Source organism: Sinohyriopsis cumingii, chromosome 9 (assembly GCF_028554795.1).
Source record: "Sinohyriopsis cumingii isolate HCF-2022 chromosome 9, ASM2855479v2, whole genome shotgun sequence".
Classification (NCBI taxonomy): Eukaryota; Metazoa; Mollusca; class Bivalvia; order Unionida; family Unionidae; genus Sinohyriopsis; species Sinohyriopsis cumingii.
In genome coordinates, this window is record NC_142969.1 from 17,941,119 (window position 1) to 17,962,099 (window position 20,981).

At 37.7% G+C, this 20,981-nt stretch overlaps 1 protein-coding gene across 1 annotated transcript in view; it reads right to left on the reverse strand.

Moving 5' to 3' along the window:
• Window positions 1-20,981, reverse strand: part of LOC149791327 (uncharacterized) — a 100,534-nt gene that overhangs the window by 33,366 nt on the left and 46,187 nt on the right. The window contains exons 14-17 of the mRNA XM_089969856.1: window positions 19,473-19,558; window positions 18,897-18,967; window positions 18,467-18,554; window positions 10,170-10,329 (exon numbers count right to left, since the gene is read on the reverse strand). Of these exons, the coding sequence (XP_089825982.1) occupies window positions 10,170-10,329; window positions 18,467-18,554; window positions 18,897-18,967; window positions 19,473-19,558 (405 nt within the window). The remainder of the gene's footprint in view (window positions 1-10,169; window positions 10,330-18,466; window positions 18,555-18,896; window positions 18,968-19,472; window positions 19,559-20,981) is intronic.

A 20,981-nucleotide genomic window follows, 5' to 3' on the forward strand; every position in this document is an offset into this window, starting at 1 on the left:
GCTTTTATGATCTATATAAGAACTTCTGTGGTGAACACACATTTCTTGACACTACAATACACTGGAGAGATCTATTAACTGAAAAAAGCATGAGCTGTCCATCTATTACATTTTATTTGACCTTGACCCTTGATATTTTACAGTATGTGGTGAACATGTATGATGATTTGTTGTTGTCAACAACATTATAGAAAGTCACAGACCATGACACAAAGGTCTAGGGACTTGGTTCTTCCTTGTTGTTTGAGATAAGTCACTACTGTTGAGTTGTCGGACAGAATGAGGACTCTTGTGAAATTTAAACATTCTTGGCACCAGGGAAAGGTTTTCACAATGGCTTTAATCTCCAGAAGATTGACATGCAGATACCATTCCTAGGGAGGCCATGCACCATGCACCGCTGGCTTCCCGAAAGGATGGTAGTAAGTGGGCTCTCCAGCCTTTCAAACTTTGCTCGAAACAGACTGTAATCTCTGGCGGTTGTACTTGCAGTATTTTAACTCTGTGAGTCAAGTTTGTATGCCCCAATTCCGCACATGGTGCCTCAAATTAGTGATGATGTGGGGGGGCGGTTTGGAACAGTGGGCAAACTTATAGCCTCACAGTGGGCATATCAAAAGGCAACCTAGGACAATAAGGCTGTCACGGAATGGTGTAAAGGTTGTTAATTAAATACATGTACTCGGGTTTCGTTTCTTTTTCTCTGTACAACGATACCCGAGGGTGATTATAATATGGTCTATGTATTTCGAAATCGTGAGTACGATTCATCCTGTGCCACACGTGCAAGGTGCCTTTGATAAAGAATAACGAAAATTCTAGAGGTATAAATACGTTACTACATGTAAAGTACCTTTACAATACTAATGGTTTTGTCAGCAAGCGGCCTGCTAAAAGGATTCGCACAACTCCAGCTGTAGGGGTAGGTAATGTTTTGGGTTTTAAGTGATAACTAGTGTATTACCATATTTGCCTTTGCATGTTTGTTATAGTTTTCTTTACATACCATAATGCGTGCATTTTTTATTCTTGTTGCGACGTAGTGCAGGACTTATATTGGTAATGTAAAGCTACATTTTTTAAAAGAATTGTTTACTATTGTCTTATCAAGCAGGGTTAGGTTTACTATTGAACCTCTGTTTTGTAATTGCCATTATAATATAATCTTTTTAACTTACCATGTATAACGTCCTTACGTTATGTCTGTATCAAGTGTAGTACACTCTATCGGGTATATTTTCAGCTGAGTGAGTTTTTGATGGTAGGAATATCCGGGGTGTCCGGTGTTGTCAGAGGGTAGAAACGTCCGTGTGTCCGAAGCGTTTAAGGTGCCGGAGCGTCTAATGTCTAGCGTCCGGAATGTCAAGAGTGACTAAGGTGACCCAGCTGTAGAGCCGTCAAAGGACCAGGGGGTCCGGAGGGTCTAATATTTCAAGTGTCCGGAGGGTCTAATATTTCAAGTGATCATAGTATTCCGAGGGTCCGGAGTCTATATTGGTTGTGAAATTGATTCAGAGGAGCTGTGGAGCGGATAAGATGCACGGGTGACGGAGTGCATCTCCACACATGTATTTTTAGCTGTATGTTAATTTTGGGTTAGTAAGACCCAGTGTATTATTCAGGACTGGAAGGATAGATTGTATATCCGTTCTTGTTTAGTGACATAATTTCGCTACCTGAGCGAATACATTTTTTTTTACTATGTGTAAACGCTTACATTGTTTACTATTTGAGTGAACTATATTCATCTTTCCATTATTGAATCATTTGTGAAATCATTTATCCTGTATTTTAGGGTTACTGAACTAAATTTATTTGTATATTTTTTCCATCTTTGAAACTGTGCGTTTTTTTGTTAAATAGATCCAATATTTGGATTATAAATACGCACACATCTTCATCATCCACTACTCATATAAATCGCCACATTAAACCATATATCTGTGTCGTCAAAACGTGTTCTGTTGTTAATCCGAAATATCCCACCCGGTTATCTTGTTACAAAGGCCCACTACCATGTTTAATAAGCATAGTAGTCGAAGGAATTCCCATGCGAATAGGATTTTACGCAAAAGTAAACAAGTGACCACAGTGTTGATTAATGATGCCCGATCCTGAGGGAGAGGAACAATATTGCCTGTGTATTGAACTCCATGCCTAGGTGAGCAAATTGTTGAGACTTTACTAGTTCAGACTTCTTCTTCTTGACTAGAAGCCCAGGCAGGTAAGCAGTGAAACAAGGTTCATTATATCCTGCTTAGATATAACTCACCTGATGTTTCTTCAGGATGTAGTGTAGGTAATTTAATGCTGCCTCCGTACAAAATGGTCCGACATTGCATCATTACAAGTAAAAACCCAGGGGCTGATGTTGAGTCACAATGGAAATGCCCTGAATTGATATACAATGTTGTAGGCAAATTTTAGGAGCATATTATAAATAGTGACATAAAGATATATGTCTTTTAAATCTACATTGATGGCAAAGTCTCCCTCTTGGACTGCATTCCAAAATTCAAAGGGCGCTTAGGTCGATGATTGGAGGCAGAGTGCCGATGCCTTTGGATCCAAATAAAGTGAGGGATATAACCCCGGAGAAACATTGGAATGAAAGATAAGACCCTCTTGTTGCTTTATATGCTTTGGCTTGTGAGAACTGTACCAATCACTGAGGGGAGCTTTGATAGGATGGTTTCAGAGGTTTGTATCCTATATGTTGTCCTTGGGTCCTTTTTTGACTTTCCATACGATCCCTGTAACAAATCTGTGGTTGCAGGGGCTGAAAATTGATCTCCTTGGTGGCTTGTTTGCAGATTTATTCAATCTGCTCATTAAAAGGATCGTTCAAGGATTAAAGCAGTGGACTTAGCTTGGCTTTACGGTGATAATAAAATGCAAGCAGAGAGTACTGAGTTGCATTCCAGTTGTTCATTTGTTCACACGAATTGAGTCAAAATCTGATGAGGAGTTCACAATAATGCTTTGTTTTGAGGTGGTGATTTGTTTGCCAGAGTTTTAGAACATGACAATGTTCAGTGCTTCATGACGGAAGAGCAAGAGTTGGTTTATCTCTCTTGTCCGCCAGAAATTCACACACTGAGGAAAGGTTAGCATGTAGACTGGTGAAGTCTTTGTACTTAGCTGAGCATTCGTGCACTTTGCCCATATTTTAATCTGTACGACAAATAGAGCAAAACATATTAAACTGTAGCCCTGCATCTGTCCTTAGAATGCAATGTCGGTGCAGAGCTACATCTTTTAGTTCACCCAGATATTGATATCAGACAGTCTTACAATGAAGCGCACAGGTAAAATGTAATGAGAATACCTCTTTCAGGGAGGAGAATTATAATCACTGTGTGCCTGCACATGTATTAATTTAATACAGTGTGGGCACAGAGTTATATCAAATGATCGTTACCTGGAAAATAGTGATAGCAGACATTCTCAAGTAGAATCAATGAAGCATGACATTCCAAGGCTAATGATGCCCTGGTAAAAGAAACTCACACGTATGTACCAGAAATTATAGAATTATACATATATAAGGAGTTTCTAAAAGCATAAAGACAAGCACACACATATCTATTTTATCTCAAATCTATCTTGTGAAGTGGCATAGACTAACAGTGCTAGTAGCTAAGTGGTCTTTAAATATGATGGAATGTTTAATCATATAAGCATGACTCAAGTGTCGCCTATAGAATAATGCATGAGCAAGAAGTGTCTAAGTAAACCATGGATACAAAGCTTACCTGAACTTGTCCAACCAGACTGTAAGCAATACAGAAATGTACACAAGTGGCTACATTACACACAAACAGTCCTTCACATAAAAGGGAACTGATGCACCGTTACAGATACAAAGTAGGTACGACAATTTATATTATAAGCTAATGAGCTCTAAGGAAATCAGCCCAGAGGCAGCCTGTAGAAGTAAAATTTTCTCTGTGTTGTTTTTGGTTTCTTCTTCTGTTTTTTTTGGGGGGTGGGGGTGGGGTAGCTGCTTTTCTTTGCTTTATTTTGCTTTTGATTCATTTTGCATTTTGTGGGCTAAGGGTTTGCACATACATAAAACATTTATACCCCGAACCTAATGTGAAGTCGCTTAGGCTTTCATGCAAGTAATTAAAATATATGATGACAACAAAGTGTTTGCAAATTGTAAAAGCAGCACTTTGTCGGCACAGGAAGAGAACAAGTTGGAAATAAAGATGGATTATACTTGACTTAGAAGGGAAAAATTCCTCCAACTTGTAATGGTATATCTAGCTTTTTGCATGGCCTCTCGTGACGAGAGCCTGCTCCTTAGCAAGAGCGTAAGTAATGACTGAGGGGCTCTTATACTTTGAAGCCAATACTTATACCCAAGGGGAAATCACTCTGCCCGACCTCCACATGTCAGAAAACAAGTTTTAGCTCCCTTTAGCTAAAAGTAGTATCTGGGAGGGCTGGATTTACGATGTAGTAATATTTATCATAAGGTATTATGATTGGTTCACATATTCAAAGAACAAATCATTGTGCATGGCTGTTTTTCGGAAAAAAATACATTGCAGCAAGCATTGTGTACGTAAGTATTGTTCAATGCATGCCGATCGTGTATGTGGGAGTGGAGATGCAACCCGTTACGATGTCTGCAGAATTGGCATCAATGGAAAATTTTGTATACTCATCACATGCTGATAGTACTCGATTTAGAGTGTTCGAGTGGTATAAGAAAAGAAAGTGTTAAAACAATTTACCTTAAGGCGTCGGCTGCCTACAACTTGCAAAATCTAGCCCACTAACCAACTACACCATAAAACCTATCGAACAACATTACCTCTTAGCGGACAACCATGATGGTGTTGATATAAAACTTCAGTGGTGGCCATCGCACAACGCCGTTAAAATAAATACATCACCATGTATGTGTACCATGGAGCTTCAGTATGGAACGCTAAAAATAAACTGAATGAAATTCCATTCTTAACTGTGTGACACATAGTCAGTGTAACTCGATCAATGGAATCTACTGACAATTTGATTTTGTGTGTTGAATCTCATGAGACATCAGGATTTGTAAAATTTCATTTAGCGGGTCAGACCTGAGTGTCTGCTTTGTAATATAAACCTGAATCTTGTTATACTTCAGTGAAAGTGCTTACATTATAAATTAAATCAGGTTTATATTGGATTAATAAGAGTTGTATGTTATTGGTTGTCAATGAGTAAGCTACCTTTCTTTATTAATTATTATCTGCCAACATATAAGTAGTGACAGTGGGCGAGACGAAAACGTGATCATGTTCTAAACCAAACTTAGCTTAATTTCATGTTCATTTCTGCTACGTTTATTGTAACAACATTTGACCTCCCCAAAACATCGCCAATGGATTTAGAGTTATATTGTACCATAATATGTGATCGTCATTGTCAACCAACTCAACGATGATTGATAACATCTTTGCATGAACTAAGAAGTCCATGTCCTCCAGTGAATGGCAGCTTCAGCTTGGAAATCTACAGCCACAATTTGATAGTCAAACTTTTTCATTCAATGCTCTAGTTGCGGCGTCATTTAATCCAGTGGCATGCCACATAGCATCGTCGTCATCACTGTGTCGTGTCAGCACAACTCAATGCTTGGCCTCGAAAATATTCTTTCCAACACTGAAAGATATGTGACAGTGGAATTATGTAACTGAATTCACCTATGCCATTATATTTATTTCACGTGCTGAAAATCTCAAGCTCAGTGTGAGTTTAGCATCCTGCAGACTACCAAAGAAAGCAGCTGATTGCATTATAATTCCACCTGGTTGTAGACTAATGGCTGTAGCTTGTACAGCTTGTACTTTCAGATGTGGTTTAACATTAGCATAATCTGTGATGTCCTTGGTGAACATCATTGATGGCCCCAAGCTGCAATCATAATCGTCTGATTAAAGTGTGAGTCCACATATTGTTGAGGCATGTCAACAGTATCCAGGCATGAATCAATCTCCTTGACATCTATGATGTATCGAGCAGTGTTAAATAACACCATCATAACTTTTTTAACAAAGCCACTACCTTCCCTCATCGCGATTACCTTCTGCTTTCGAGAGGGTTCCCGACACCTCAATAAACGTCTCCATGGGCAAGAAATACCTGCTAGTATCCGAACCTGTAATTTTACTCAACCAGGATTGTTTAGCACCATGGGTCGTATGAATAAAACTAATAATTGTGAACATATGCATGCTTAAGCAATGGTTCATCCATGTCTAAAGCGGGAACTGATACACTTTTGAAAATGTTTTATAGGGTAACCCGCTACTTCAGTATGCATTCAGTCCATACGTACCTCCAGCAACAATATAAGTGACTGTCACAGCTGTGGCTGGATATTCCCTTTTCAAAAAAAACATTATCGATGAAAGTAAGTAAACCTGGCTTTGACTTGAACGTTATGGTAACAAACGATGAACCTTTTTACATTCCTGAATTAATGAATCCATTTTATTCTTGACAAACCATTCAGCTCTCTAACTGATAGCAATAAACTTTACTCTGATATAATGTCTTTAGTGGAGGGAAAGAATCGCTAAATCAGCTCCTACATGTGCATCAGTCATTCTGTCATTATAGACCAGTCATTGAGTTGTCTTAATATCCCACATCGAGTATACGTATGTGTTGCATCATAACATAATTCATCCTTGGCATCATGAATATGCACATGTACCATTGAAAATTCTTGGGGGTGCGGGGTTGTGAGATATACCATGTAGGACATTTTATCTAGATCAAATACCGCTTTGGTCTCACTGGATAGTTTTGTATTTTGACACCTCCCTAATTTTTAAGGCAGGAGGCATGAACCTAATTATCACAAGCCTAGCATTTATAAATTCACACAGAAGCTAAATCTGTAATGTGGTTTAGATTTACTTTGAGTTAGGCTTGGAAATGGGTTGGCTTGTTGGTGGCTGGCTGTCACAGTTAGATGAGCATTGGAGATCAAATGCGTAACTTGGGATGCAAATGAGCAGCCGACTTGGCTTACGTATTTACGTGCGACTGCTACAGAGGTAAATATCTAAAAATCTACATAGTTGAGTGGTGATGAAATACATGCTAATTTGTTATAGTACTTTAGTGGACTTTATTCATGCATAAGGCACATACTGATTCTTTTAGCTGCCTTGTCAAAGGAAAATATTCAAAATAGCTCTTTGCTGTCAAAAATGAATGTACAATTTTTGGTTCAGTATAAAAGCCACCAGTTGCATCAGGAATTAACCTGAATGCCGCAGTCAAAATCTCACATGTATACTTTCTACAAAAATCATTAGTTTGTTTTATTTGTATCTTCAGTGTAAAATTATTCTCATTTTTCTGCAATAGGTCATTGTTGGATGAAAATTCACCAGATAAACTGTCCAGTGAGATGTAGCAGTATGGTTTAGTAGATGATATCCGTTGTGTTTCCTTCCACTTTTTTTTATATATTCGCCATACGTTTCAACTCTGACAGCCATTGTATTTCTTGCCGAGGTTTGTTTTTTCGACCAGGGCCAATGTGACTTTATTTGTCAGCGTACATATGGGTGTGCGGGGTGGGGGGAGGACTCACAAATTCCATTTTGAAAAACCTGAGTCTGGTTCATGGTTAGTTTTTCATAGCTGGGCTATTTGGCCAGACAGCCTCCTTCAGAGTGCAATCTGTAGCACTGTGGCTGCTGCTGCATAGTCTCTTAAGGATAATGAGAGGTGTAACATGGTCAGGATAACGGTGTGGGATGGGGTCCTGCCGCCGAATGGAAATTCCTGACATAATCAAAAACATGAAAATGAGTGGGTTGTTCAGCTGGCTTCATGCTGCTATACACGTTATTATTGATTTTTTAATAGAGAAAAATGCAGCTTTTTTCCTTTCTGCCTAAAGCTCATTCAACAAACGTAAATTTGCATTAAATGAATTAGGACAGATTTAAAACACTTCACTGGTAATAAAATGGTCACCATATATTTTGCATAACGCACTTCATATAAACAAGAGATTTTTTCGTGAGAATTTATATTTCCAGATCTGTCCAATCCATATTATATGAAAACCACTCTCTCAAGACTCATCTAGTTCCAGCATCAGTTGTGAACAGCAGATTGGCATCTGGTCACATTATGTTGAGTGCCTGCTTAAAGACGCTTAAAAGTTTTTCCATTTTAAGCAAGCTTGGCCATATTTAACGATAAATCGGGCTGATTTATATCAAACAAAAATCCTTCTATACTAGGATGTCTTTGTTATTTCTCTTTCGAATTATGCTATGGAAAAAGAAATATATTTGTATTCTTTGACAATATGGGATGGGTGGATTTGCATCATTTTGAAAATATGAAAGGACTTTATGCCAGCACAACTAAAGAAATTCTGTAGAGCGGCCTTGAAGAAAATATTTTGTACTTATGACCATATCTGACAGTGGATCATCTTCATTTGTACCAACCTGAAACATATTTATAAATAGATGCTCTGCACTATGTTGGCTGAAATCAGCATGATGAGTTTTGAAAAGAAGTTGAAAGTACATGTAGAAATTACTGAGAGACAGCGTATACATTTTTTATTCTTTTTAGTTGCAGTTGCCACATCTAATAATGGATTTATTGAACAAAGTGCCTTGATACTAGGATGCTATCTGCCAATTTGATACAAATTCAGTTCAAATATTTTTGTGAAATGTTGTGTAAAGTTTTGTTATAAATGTTTAGTAACAGTGGTCATGACTACGATTTATTAGGGATAATTTATAAAGATTCAAAGTCCTTAATTTTGTGACTGTCTTTGCCAAATATGGACAAAGCTCGTCTTGTGGAATTTGAGAAGGATTTTTTTTTAAATTGAACAAAACAAAACAACAAAAGAAAAAAAACAAAAAACAACAACAGCATGATGGACACATGACGTACGATGGAGGCTTTATGCAGAGACGTGATAACATTGTTCTAGGTCTTTAAAACGCAGTGAAAATAAAATAATTGCTACTTACATATTCCCCAGCCAATGACAATTTAAGCATCAATTAACTTCAGTGTTTTATCCATGAAACTATACCTTGCTAATTATAAATAGGTGTGTTAGATTATAAATTTCAATGAACTTAAGTGTGTTAATGACTCTTTCCCCATCTCTCTCTCCCTATATATTCACACTCTTACGTTCTAGGAAATGTGTATGTTATAATGAAGGTATCTGAATAATTGTGAAGGTTAGATATGAATTAAAGCACCTTACATATTCATAGCAACAACATTTCTTTTCCTTTGTTACTGCGAAAAATGTTCAGAATAAGGATAGTTTCAGACTGCATATATTTAAAGAATTATTGGATACATATTTATGAACCAATGTTAGTACCACTACAACGCATACATCGCTATTGCCTTGCAAAAGAATTATAAAATAAAACAATCTGACTCGTTCATCTTGAGCAGCCTTGATAGCAAAAGCTAATGTATATTAAATTGATCATTAACTAGGAAAGGTATAGGATTGTTGATTTCAATGGAAGATAGGTTGATTGAATCTTCTCTATCACAGTACAGTCATTGTGATAAAATAGTTCTTTCGCTGACCTCAAACACCAATATACTTTCATGTCCTGGTTCAGATCAGCCTTGCTGTATGAATCATTTAATTGTGTACTGTACATATGATATTTGCACTGATATTTGCACTGACGTAAATACTGTAACATCAAATGATTAAGGTATGCGAAAACTCCTTGCAAATGTTGTATTTCGGAGAAAATGAACTGAAGAAATAACCAAATAAGGACAAGTGATTATGGCTAACTCGCCATATCATTGATTTTTTATTTGCATTAATGTAGGTACAAGCAAGATCAAGTTTTCAGATTCCAACCTTGTAAGAATTATATGACAATGACCAAACGAGGATGAGTGGTTATTTCTAACTGCAATATCACTGTTCTATATTCGTATTAATGTAGATACAAGCAAGATCAATTGTTTATGGACAGAATCCAACCTTGTAAGACATCTAAGACAATCAAGTGCACCTAAAGATTCATGATGACCAAGGTTATTCTCAGTGGTAACTAAAGTAAAGCGTTGATGACGTCAGTTCATAGGTTCATGAAACAAGCTCAGTTTTACTTGTATATTAATCAACTTACGACTCTCGTCTTCATTGTGACCAATGATTGTTCCAGGCCCATTGTGATCTTCCTGGCCCTTATTCCAGCTAACACCACGTCTCACCCGTGTTCCAAGGGGAGGCAATCTTAGACATTCAGTGTGGTACTTCTGTATTGAATCATGTTGTGCTTGTGATTCCTGAAATACAATTTTGTCAATTGCATGATTGTCTCCCACAGCATTAAATGAGTAGATCATTTTATAGTCTGCAATAATTCGATATAACTGAATTCAATATGTAGAATCAAATTAGACCGTCATAATTTGGGCCTACTAAGGGCACGTTTTTGATTCAGAAATTTAACTATATGATTATTTTCCAAGACATTTTGTATTGTTTTTTTTTAAATCAGACAATGACCACTCAAGTATAATAAACAAACTTCTTGTGCGTAAGAAAGTGGGTGTACTCCAAAAAAGGAAGCGGTATTTGTTGTAGGGGTCACGTCGATGCTTTGGGAGTTTCCATGGAAAAACTTGAGATAAGTCGTGTCTTAAGAAAGATCATTACAACATTATGTTGACAGCTTTCAAACCCATCCAGAGATAAGTAAGTCAATTAAATCCTTGACACTGGTTGCTAAGTAATTCAATATGTTGCTGGCTATCCAGGACATAAATAGCCTGTACAGCATGGGCATAGAAACAATCCTAGCATATCTGATCAAATTGACCCAGAGATTTAAATACAGAGGAGATGTTGAATGTTTCAATGGTGTCGGATGACAAACGACATAACTGAGGGGAGGCCAAGAGGGTGTATGTTTATTATGATTGGGTAACTATTCTCAAAGAACATATTACTAGGATAAATTGGTTTCTTCTTTCAATACATTATTCAGTCATAATACCTTAGGAGAATAGGTAAATATGTGGATGGAGGTACATCCCCTTACCCTGAATATATTATCTCTGGTCCCCTAAGGTATGCAAGTCAGCGTCTAGGATGACGTACTGATGGAGACTCCATCTGTCTGGGCGAGGCTTCAAAGATGAAAACATTTCCTTCCCCCTACCCCCAGCAAATTCAGCAGAAGACATGAAAGCTGAGTCTTAAGAAGCTGTCAATTGATTAGTCAGGGTGACCCATTCAGCTGCAGATATAAGTCCTACCACATCGAACTGTACACCATGGAATGACAGATCTCGCAGATAAAAGCTAAAGAATATGGACTCCGATCTACGTCACACAGCCTGGATAATGTAGGTTATTGATCAGTTCTGGTCAAATGCTAGTCTTCTGGCAACTGCTCTAACCTCATGAGCGGAGATGAGTAATACATTTATTTGAGCTGGAATGATTTCCCTATATGCTGAGAGAATAACCCAATTAATCTTTCATAAGTATGTGTTGCTATATCCCAAGTAGCTCCTTGAGAGCTAGAGAGAAGCGTGAGAGGCTGCCATAATAATTAAGGCTGACCGATCTGATCAGAACTGTATTGAATTTGGGTCTGCTGATAGGGCATGTATTTTGCTCATTCTTCATGCAGTACCTAATACCATGATGAAGTAGGCATTGTAGAAAAGGTGCGCCAGAGATGTACTTTTTAAAAAAATTGGTTCAAAAGGTGTCTTGTTTGGCCAGGTTAATACCCAAAACTGGTTCCACATTGGGTATAGGGTTACTGTTTACAGCCGTGTATACCCAAAGTTGGCGAATAGATCGGATATGTCCTTTTGTACGATATCCCCTCTTCTGTGATGACGAAAGGAGTCAGCAATCGTAGGGAGGTAACCATGTATCGTACTTGGTATAAACTTTCTTCTAAGACTCAGAGGTGTTTACTTATTTGCGGTATATATGCCTCGAGAGGGATGGTGTGTTCGTTTGTGCATCTCTGGGTGAAAAATTACCCCTGTGCCTTCGTATGCTTTCAGAGTATATGGCGTTCTTGCCAGAGGTATTCTCTCCACGACTAGTTGTAAGAATTATTTATTTCTGAGGGCCTGTTTAATATGATCCTTACATGCAGGTTTCATAGATCTGAGTTGGAAAGAAATAACTGGCATCGTGGTTATTTGAGTAGATGAGGGAAAATCCGAAATCTCCGAAGAGCACCCGTTGTGAGATTAATTAGATCACTCCTCCATGACTTCTACCATACGAGTGGTGCAGCGAGGTGACACTCTGATTCTCTTGTTTTCTGTATCACTTTCAGAAACAGATGTGTTGGAGGGTAGGCGTATGCATCCAGGCTGTTTCTACTCTATTCACAGAGTGTCGATTGCCCAGGCTTTGAGTCCCGGACTGCAGGTAAAAAGATTTTGGATTTGGTATTCCAACTGGTTGCAAACAATTCCATAAAAGGTTGATCACATCGGGTATGTACATGAACAAAAACTGAGGAATGAAGAGACCACTCCATCTGTATTATTTGCTCATTCAGGGACAAAGATTTGGTTAGTACGTTAGGAGTCCTGGGATATGATCAACTTGTATGTGGATTTGTTGTTGACAACACCTTTTTAGGAAGTCCCACACCAGAACGTAAAGGTCTTGGAATCTGGTTCTTCCTTGTCAATTGTGATAAGTCACTATTGTAGAGCTGTCAAACAAAGTAAGAACTCCCTTGCTATGTAAATTTTCCTGCCACCAGTGAAAGACTTCCACATTGGGCGTTATCTCTAGAAGTTATTATTACGATGATGTTGTTCCTGAGAAGAGAATGCACCGCTATCTTCCCGAAAGGGTGGTTGTAGGTGGGTTACTCGGCCCTCTGTACTTGCAATGGCGAAGAATTTAATTTTGGGCAAGTGTACTTGTAGATGTATACCAGCCGTGAGCCAAGTTAGGTTTCCCAATAATGCAGATGGTACCCCAGTTTTGTGCAGATGGTGAGAGAATGGTTCAGTGGGCAAACCTTAGGCGGCCTAGGACCATGAGGTAGGCGAAAGAATTCCCATGCAGATAGAATTTTCCTCGAAAGTAAAGTTGCTACCATGATTCGGATTTCGATGCCCGACCCAGACAGAGATGAAATGTTTCCTGTCAATTGAACTCCATATCTAGGTGAACAAATTGTTGAGATGGTACTATGTTGGATTTTTTCTTCTTGACAAGAGGTCCAGCTTGGTAACATGTCTTGTTAGATCTAACTCACTAATGTTTCTGCAGGATGTTGTCCAGGTAACCTGATGCTTGCTCAACAGAAATGGTCCAGATATGCGTCATTACTCGATTCATCAGACGAATGAAGACCCATTGGTTGATATTGAGCCCCAATCAAAATGTCCTGAAATGGTATACACTGTTGAAGGCGAATCGCAGAACATCCTGGAAGCCTTGTGAATGGGGACATGAAGGAATGCTCCATTTAGGTACACACTGACGGCAAGGTCTACCTCATGGATGGCACTCAAAATGGGCCAGTGTTTCCACTGAGAAACCAGGGGCGTGAATAAATTGGTTGAGGGTGCTTATGTCGATGACTGGACACAGAATTTTGTTTGCCTTAAGGACCAAATAAAGTCTGGAACGAATAATAGGACCCTCTCGGCGCTATATCCGCTTTGGTATGCGAGAATTCTGGATTTCGCTGGCTGGATCCTCGATTCGTCAATTTTGTGAGGTTCATATCCTATGAGTGGTACTATGGTCCCTTTGTCGATTTCCCATACTATCCTTGAATCGGTGCTGTGTCTATGGTTAGGAGGAAAATCGGCCTCCTGGGTGGCCTGTTTGCAGACTTCAATCTGGCCATTAAACAGAATGTTAGAGAATAAACTTGTAAATTTGTAGCTGTGGCATTGGCCAAATGTGTTGAGCGGCTCTATTCAGTACTCAGGCCATTTGTAAACAGATTCCCATGCATGCCCTTTGGTATACGGAGAGGAGAAGATAAGATGAGTTCCGGCAGTTGGAAGTTAGTCACAGAGATGAAAGTCTAACACTGAAGCTACAGCAACAATATTGTGCACTAACTGCCGAGTCCATATGTATGGAGTGTGGCTTTGTCATCTCCAAAGCACCGATATCACTGTAAACGGATGGATTCCCAAGTGAAGACCGGTGTAAGGCAAAGGTAGACTGGCTGATGAAATGATGATGAAGGAGGGTAAGATTAACTGTATCTCTCCCAGATTGAGAACGTAATTGATGTCAGACTCTTTCTTTCTGTCGTAAGATCAACAGCTGCTGAAGATCTGCTCCAGGGAGGTGGACAACACTCCGGAAGTCAAAGGTGGAACACATTCTCATTGGGAGCTAGAAAGGGTGAATCTTCCCGTGCCATCAAATAGTGTAGAATATATGAGAGCACTGCAGAACAAGCAACATCATCTAGGTTGCATGAGGTGAGGCTAAGGTCCCCTGTAATGTGATGTGATGTGATTTGGTTTTTTAATGTAGCCTTAATTATTTTTCAGTCATACTGCTACGATGTCTGCAATGTGGCAGTTTACAGTGATGTCTAGCACTGGGGCATCATGCCGCAGACATGTAGCATGATGTTCCATCCAGTCACATTATTCTGACACCAGGCCGACCAGTCCTTACACTAACCTCTTAATGCTGAGCGCCAAACGAGGCAGCTGTTAGTACCATTTCTGTAAGTCTTTGGTATGACTCGGTCGGTGATCGAACCCACAACCTTCCGCATTCAAGACAGTAACCCTGCAATAGTTGAGACTTAGCTGGTAAAGAGTGATGAACTCTGTCACCCACTAAACACACAGAACGCACTGAATTAGAAACCTCAACTTCAAAACATTCACTGAGTAAAGAGTCTCTTCTCGTGGCATAGTGTACACAAATTGCAAAGCGCCATCTGTTGTGGCATGACAAGATATTCACTGCATCGATCAAATGAGTGTCTTGAGGCGGAATGATGGTTAAACTGGTCCCTACATGGGTCTGCCATGGCTGGGTTTCGATGTACCGGAAACTTGGGTGGTAGTGATTCAGCCCGTAAATATTTATGTTTTCGTAATCCTGTGTATATGGCCTAGGCCAGTCGCAACGGATATGTTCCATCCATCTGGGGAGGATATCGTTAGGATCATCACTTGGGACCAGGTATGGGATGTTTGATCCATGTAACCTGGCAGTATGTCTGATGAGTGTGAGGGAACTTAGCTGTTTGTTAGCTCTGTCCCTCGGTGTGCTGCACTAGGAATAAATTCGAACCCCAAGGAGGTGAGGTAGATGGAGTTGCCAAAAATGCTGATTCCTGTGATGGTGCCCTTGGTGCCAGAGTAGTACGAGCAAGTTGTAATGGCACAACTTTGTTGGGATAGGAAGAGATTTGTAGCCGCAACCTATCCTGTGAAATCGCATAGGCTATCTGTACAAGTGACTAAGTACTCTTTAAATATGATGGAATGCTTATGCAGATAAATATGACTTAAGTGTCTCATATAGAAATATGCAGAAGAAAGACTCGTCTGAGCAAACATGTATATAAATCTGACCTATGCTATCTGACCAGAGCGGAAGCAATACATAAATGAACACAAATGTCTACATTACGCACAAAGACTTCACATAAAACTTCACAAAAAAGGGACCTTTGGCACCGTTATAGATATGTACAAAGTAAGTGCGACAATATCCACCATGAGTCAAATAGCTGAAGGGAAATAGGCCCAGAGACCTCCTGTACAAGCAAAACATATTAAAGTTGGGCATCCGGTGCTATAAATGCCTTGGAACAGGAAGACTCCAATATGAGCCTGTTCGCAATTGAACTACATATATGTTAGGAGCTTTTTAAACGCTAGAGATTTGCAGGTACAAAATAATTATAGCCCAAATTTAATAAGAAGTCACTTAGCCTCCACAGACAATTATCTAAATGTATGACAACGACAAAATGTAAGCGAATGGTAAAGGCAGAATGATGTTGGGATAGAGAGTAAAAAAGTTGGAAATATAGATGGGGTATTCTTTCCCTAAAAGTAATGAACTCCACCACTCTCTCGTCACTTTGCTGCGAAGTCTTATGCCTAAGGGGAGAGCAATCCATCCTACCACCACATAGGTCGGCAGATAGCTCCTTTTAGCTAAGAGGAGTATATGGAGGGGCTAGATTTGCCAGGTAGTAATTCTTCTAAGGTATTATGATCGGGTAACGTATTTAAATAATGAATCAAACAGTTCCCGACCTGGAACTTAAGTCTTAATTCAATGCCTGTATATGCCACTATCAATAGAGCGGTGATGCATCATGAGCTGCAATCCAACTTCACTCAAAATCCCACAAAGCCTAATAAATGTACGCTGCCTAATTTGTTTGAAATATAACAAAAGCTGTTCCAGTTACTTGACTTTACTAAATTACTAGTATAGCGCTTACAAATTCTATGATCACATATGGTCTATTTCAATATCAGGGCATTCGGACAGATTCAGACAAAACTTGAAACCTTTGAAGTACAATTTTGCATTAATACGACCAGTATTCCTGCACTTCCCAATTTTCACCTGTCCCCCGATGAGTTAACCTCTTGGGTTTCATGGGCAAATGTTACCTTCATTAGTCCTTCCATGTCACAGAAATGTGTGTATTTTCATATTATATCCCACTGATGCATTTTTCATCTCTATCTTTAATTTAATCTACGTGGTTACACATATTTGATTTAATTGAAACGATAGCCACAGAGGATTTTGCTGGATTGTAGGTGGATTCAGAATGTCAAATATGGGCCTTAAACCTCAAATTTAGGTAATGTTTTTGCCCTGCTGATATATAGACGATTAGGTTAACGTTAAGCACATATATAAGTTTGACTTCATGATCAGTATATATATATATATATATATATATATATATATATATATATATATATTGTTAGAGCTTAGGAACATCAAAGCTTTTCATATTAAATCCAGTGACAAAGTATCTGCAGGATAAGGATGACCCTGGGGCTTGACATATAGGTTCTTTGGAGAATGGCATAAGATGAAAAATAAGTCATTGATAACCTGAACAAATTCACAGATATATATTCTTTGTATTGTTATTTAAATCTGTTTTGTGAGCTCAACTTTTTCCATAAAAGTAGACTGTAATTTAAGATAATGGTCATTTAGAAGTAGGATCCTTACATGCCTCTCTTTTATTCATGATTGTAGATTATTAAATATGTTTTTTATGAGCTAGGAATGTTCTACAGCCACATTTGTTTACAATTTAGTTGGATTTTTGAATGAGAATGACTCATATCGAAGTCAAGCAAAAATGTATATATGAAATTGTTAAACAAATGATTCATTCCTATTTGTGATTAGTCTTTGGGAATCCAAGATAAGAGTTTATAGTCATGCTAGAAAATAATACAGAAGAGAAATTATTTGTTTCACTTATTCATTAGAACTACTATGTGTTCATTGACTTTGGCATAACATTATTTTGGAATCATTGAGCACTCATTCATACAAGGCCATTCTGAACTGCATCATCATGGTATATCAGGACACTAAAGATTATTGGAATTCATTTGGAACTTCTGTGATTTTAGACTTGTGATAGGACATTCGTTTTTATTTGGGATTTAATTCACACTGTAGTTAATGTCTTTATAATGATCACTTTGAGAAGTAGGGAACTATTTCACTCTTTGACATTAATAATCATGATGCTTTCGCTTCTTTATGTTGTATAGTTTATTACCTAGAGTTGTAACAATATAAATTCCCACAGCCCCACGAACTTAACAGTGTGCCCAGGGATGAGACAACATTTCTCAAGTGTGGGCACCATCTACACCCATTATGCTGTAGATGTTACAGGCGTTATGAAACTGGGTCTGGTAGTGTAGTGTGAGTCGAAGAATTTTACACTCTTGCATACGTGTCCAAGGTCCGCATTCTAATATCCACATGCTTTTCTTAAGTGTGCTATCAAGATTATTTTGGAAGACTTCACATGGAGACATTGTCATTTATAAGTCATAGATTCACAGTGGATTGATAAAAAGGACGTGATATTCAGTAATATTTTTTTTTGCATTTCACACACTAAAATCAATCATACTTGTGAAGTTATAGTGTTAGAATCAAGGTTTGGACGATGGGGAATCAGCGTTAATAAATCTTGTCAATTATATCATGAAATATCAAAAGTGGGTTAACTAAAGTCTCATCAGGATATGGTTGCATGTGAAGGTTAGTTATGTGTTCAAATTTTAGAGATAGTACTTAACATAAATATTCCATTATATAGTACTTTTTGCTGTCCTAAGAATTCTATCACGTTGGATACATATTAAACCTTACAAATATAAGTGCTGGTTAACAATCTCCATTCTATAGATTATGTTTCAAACTTGCCTGGCTAATAAAAGAACCCGGTCCTAACATGTACTCAGGATGAGTCACTGTATTTTTCATGCTTTCAGCAGGATTTTCATCTGGATGACTGTACAAGGAAAGATAACAACTGTAGGAATATATGCCTGCCAATGAATGCCCGATATCAATGCTTCAATGACATAATACAAAATAACAACAATAACTATTTCAATTTCTAAAACTATTACAAAGCAGGAATGGATAAAATTTTCATTTCACAAAACAAGTTTAGAAAGGAGATGAAATTTATGTAATTCAAGTTCGCTATAAGCATTCATTATTTTTGTATGCAATAACTACTGTTTACAAAAGGGCATGGAAATCCTTCATACTGTTAAATCAATTTTCCATTTTACTTGCGAAACAAATTACATAGAATTCAATATTGTAATAATAGGTCATAACTTACCATATCTCGAGATCCAAATATCCCCCTGCGCCATATCTATAGTAATTTTTAGATTTGTTTGGCCAGCGAACCTGAAATTTACACCTTAAGTTTTCACAATATATTCCATCTGAAAACTATTTATAGCTACTTCTGTTTCACCTTCAATGTATTCTTTACTGACCTCACCTACTAAAATATAGAAATATAGGTGATTTAGTTTATGTTGTATTATGCTTAAATATTTAACATTTTTGTCTTTCATTCATGCCACGAAAAAACTTAACAATATCGAAATTTGTATGGAATACATGACTCATTTCCTTGCAAACATTTGTCTCACTTCAAAGATTACTTTGCATTTGCTCAGTAAAGTTGCAAGGCAAAGCAATGTTTTCTGCAATATAGTGGATACATTATTAATATTAATTACTGTTATTTTGACTGCTTAACTGTTACTAAAAATCGCTTGGACCTTTTCCACATTTAATAAATAGCACACAAAACCATTCAACAGAACTTTGCTTAGTACTTTGCTACTTTGATACAGAGGCATATCCATAAATGGAACACTAAAAGAAGTTTTGTTTAACATACCACAACAATTCCGTCTTCTCGGACCTTGAGTACAACTCCTATTGCACCAGGTGTCCCATCTTGATTATCATACTTCCAGTGTTCTCCTGAAAAAATACACAGTTTGGTTGGCTACATTTCTACTTTACTTGCCAGAATGCTATCAACACATTTAATTCAACGTGTCAATGTATCTAATTCAGTCAGAAAGGTTCAGGACCATGATTAAGTACATTTCCCCTCAGGAGATGATAGTTTTAAAGCAAGGTTCTGTTTGTAACACAAGAGTGATTAAAAAAAATAGGCCTTGTCTTTCACTGAGATAAAGAATAACAAATTTAATGCAAAAAACATTATTTAATATTTGTTTTTCTTGGTGCCCTTTCAATATTTAAATTCCAGTATGTACTGCTGATTATAGAAAACCATCTTATCCCGTTTAAATGGTCAGGCATCCAATCCTGAATAGACAAAATCAGCTGATCAGTATATCAAATGTCAGCCAATAAATGTAAATATTCTGAGATTTATCATGAGAAGAAATATGAAAATCTAGTTCAGTCTACAACTATTTCATGACTTTGTCATGTCATGTCCTTGATAGTGAAGCTAACATATCTTTCTCATATTTTGGCAATCTGATGTCCTGCTGTCGGGGGTGAACAATACACACCATCTCAGCCATTGGCTTTAGTAATCAAAATAATTATGGGTGGTAATAATAGTTAATCATTATCAAAGTGACACATGAAGGCTTTTACGACAGTAAAGATAATCACATTTGTTGCCTGTCTATATGGATTAAATTTACGTCATTGGTATGTTGCACTAACTGTCAAGTTTTAAAGAATTTAGAAATCAAAATACTATTCATCAGATTGATACCATAAAACCCATTATATACCAGCTCTCTAGTAATAAAACTGTCAATTGTTTGCATGAATTTGCCAACTGCTGGCTGAGTTAGAGGAGTGACAATCCAAGAGGAGTCATTTTTTTAACTCAAACTTGTCAGTTCCACCAGATTTTGGCCGTATGAAGCACATGGATTCTATTGACAGGGACTATTGTATTATGAACTAGAAAATGACCTAAGACAAAGCCAAGGAGCACTGTGTGCACACTTAAACAGCATTCGAATGTGTTTTAGTCTCATAATAAACAGTGTGCTAGTTTTGCTTTTCTGCATATGACTTAGACTATTCAGACATTATTCTAAAAGGTATATTTTACATTAGTTTCATTAGGCATTTTATCTGTAGTTAGGAATGCTGTTTCTAATTGTTCAGACCAAGTTTTCTGAGCTACTGGATTTACCTGAGTGCATTATACTGACATATATCATTATTAAATCAGAGCCAAGCAGAAAGTATGCTAATTTTCATACCCTATTCACTTTTTTGTAAACTCATAAATATTTAAATTCATTTACATTTATGATGAAGGTTGATACAATATTATTAATCCTTCAAAGCGTAACTTTTCTTCAAAATATAAATTCTGCCAACATCTGATAAGAACAATGATATA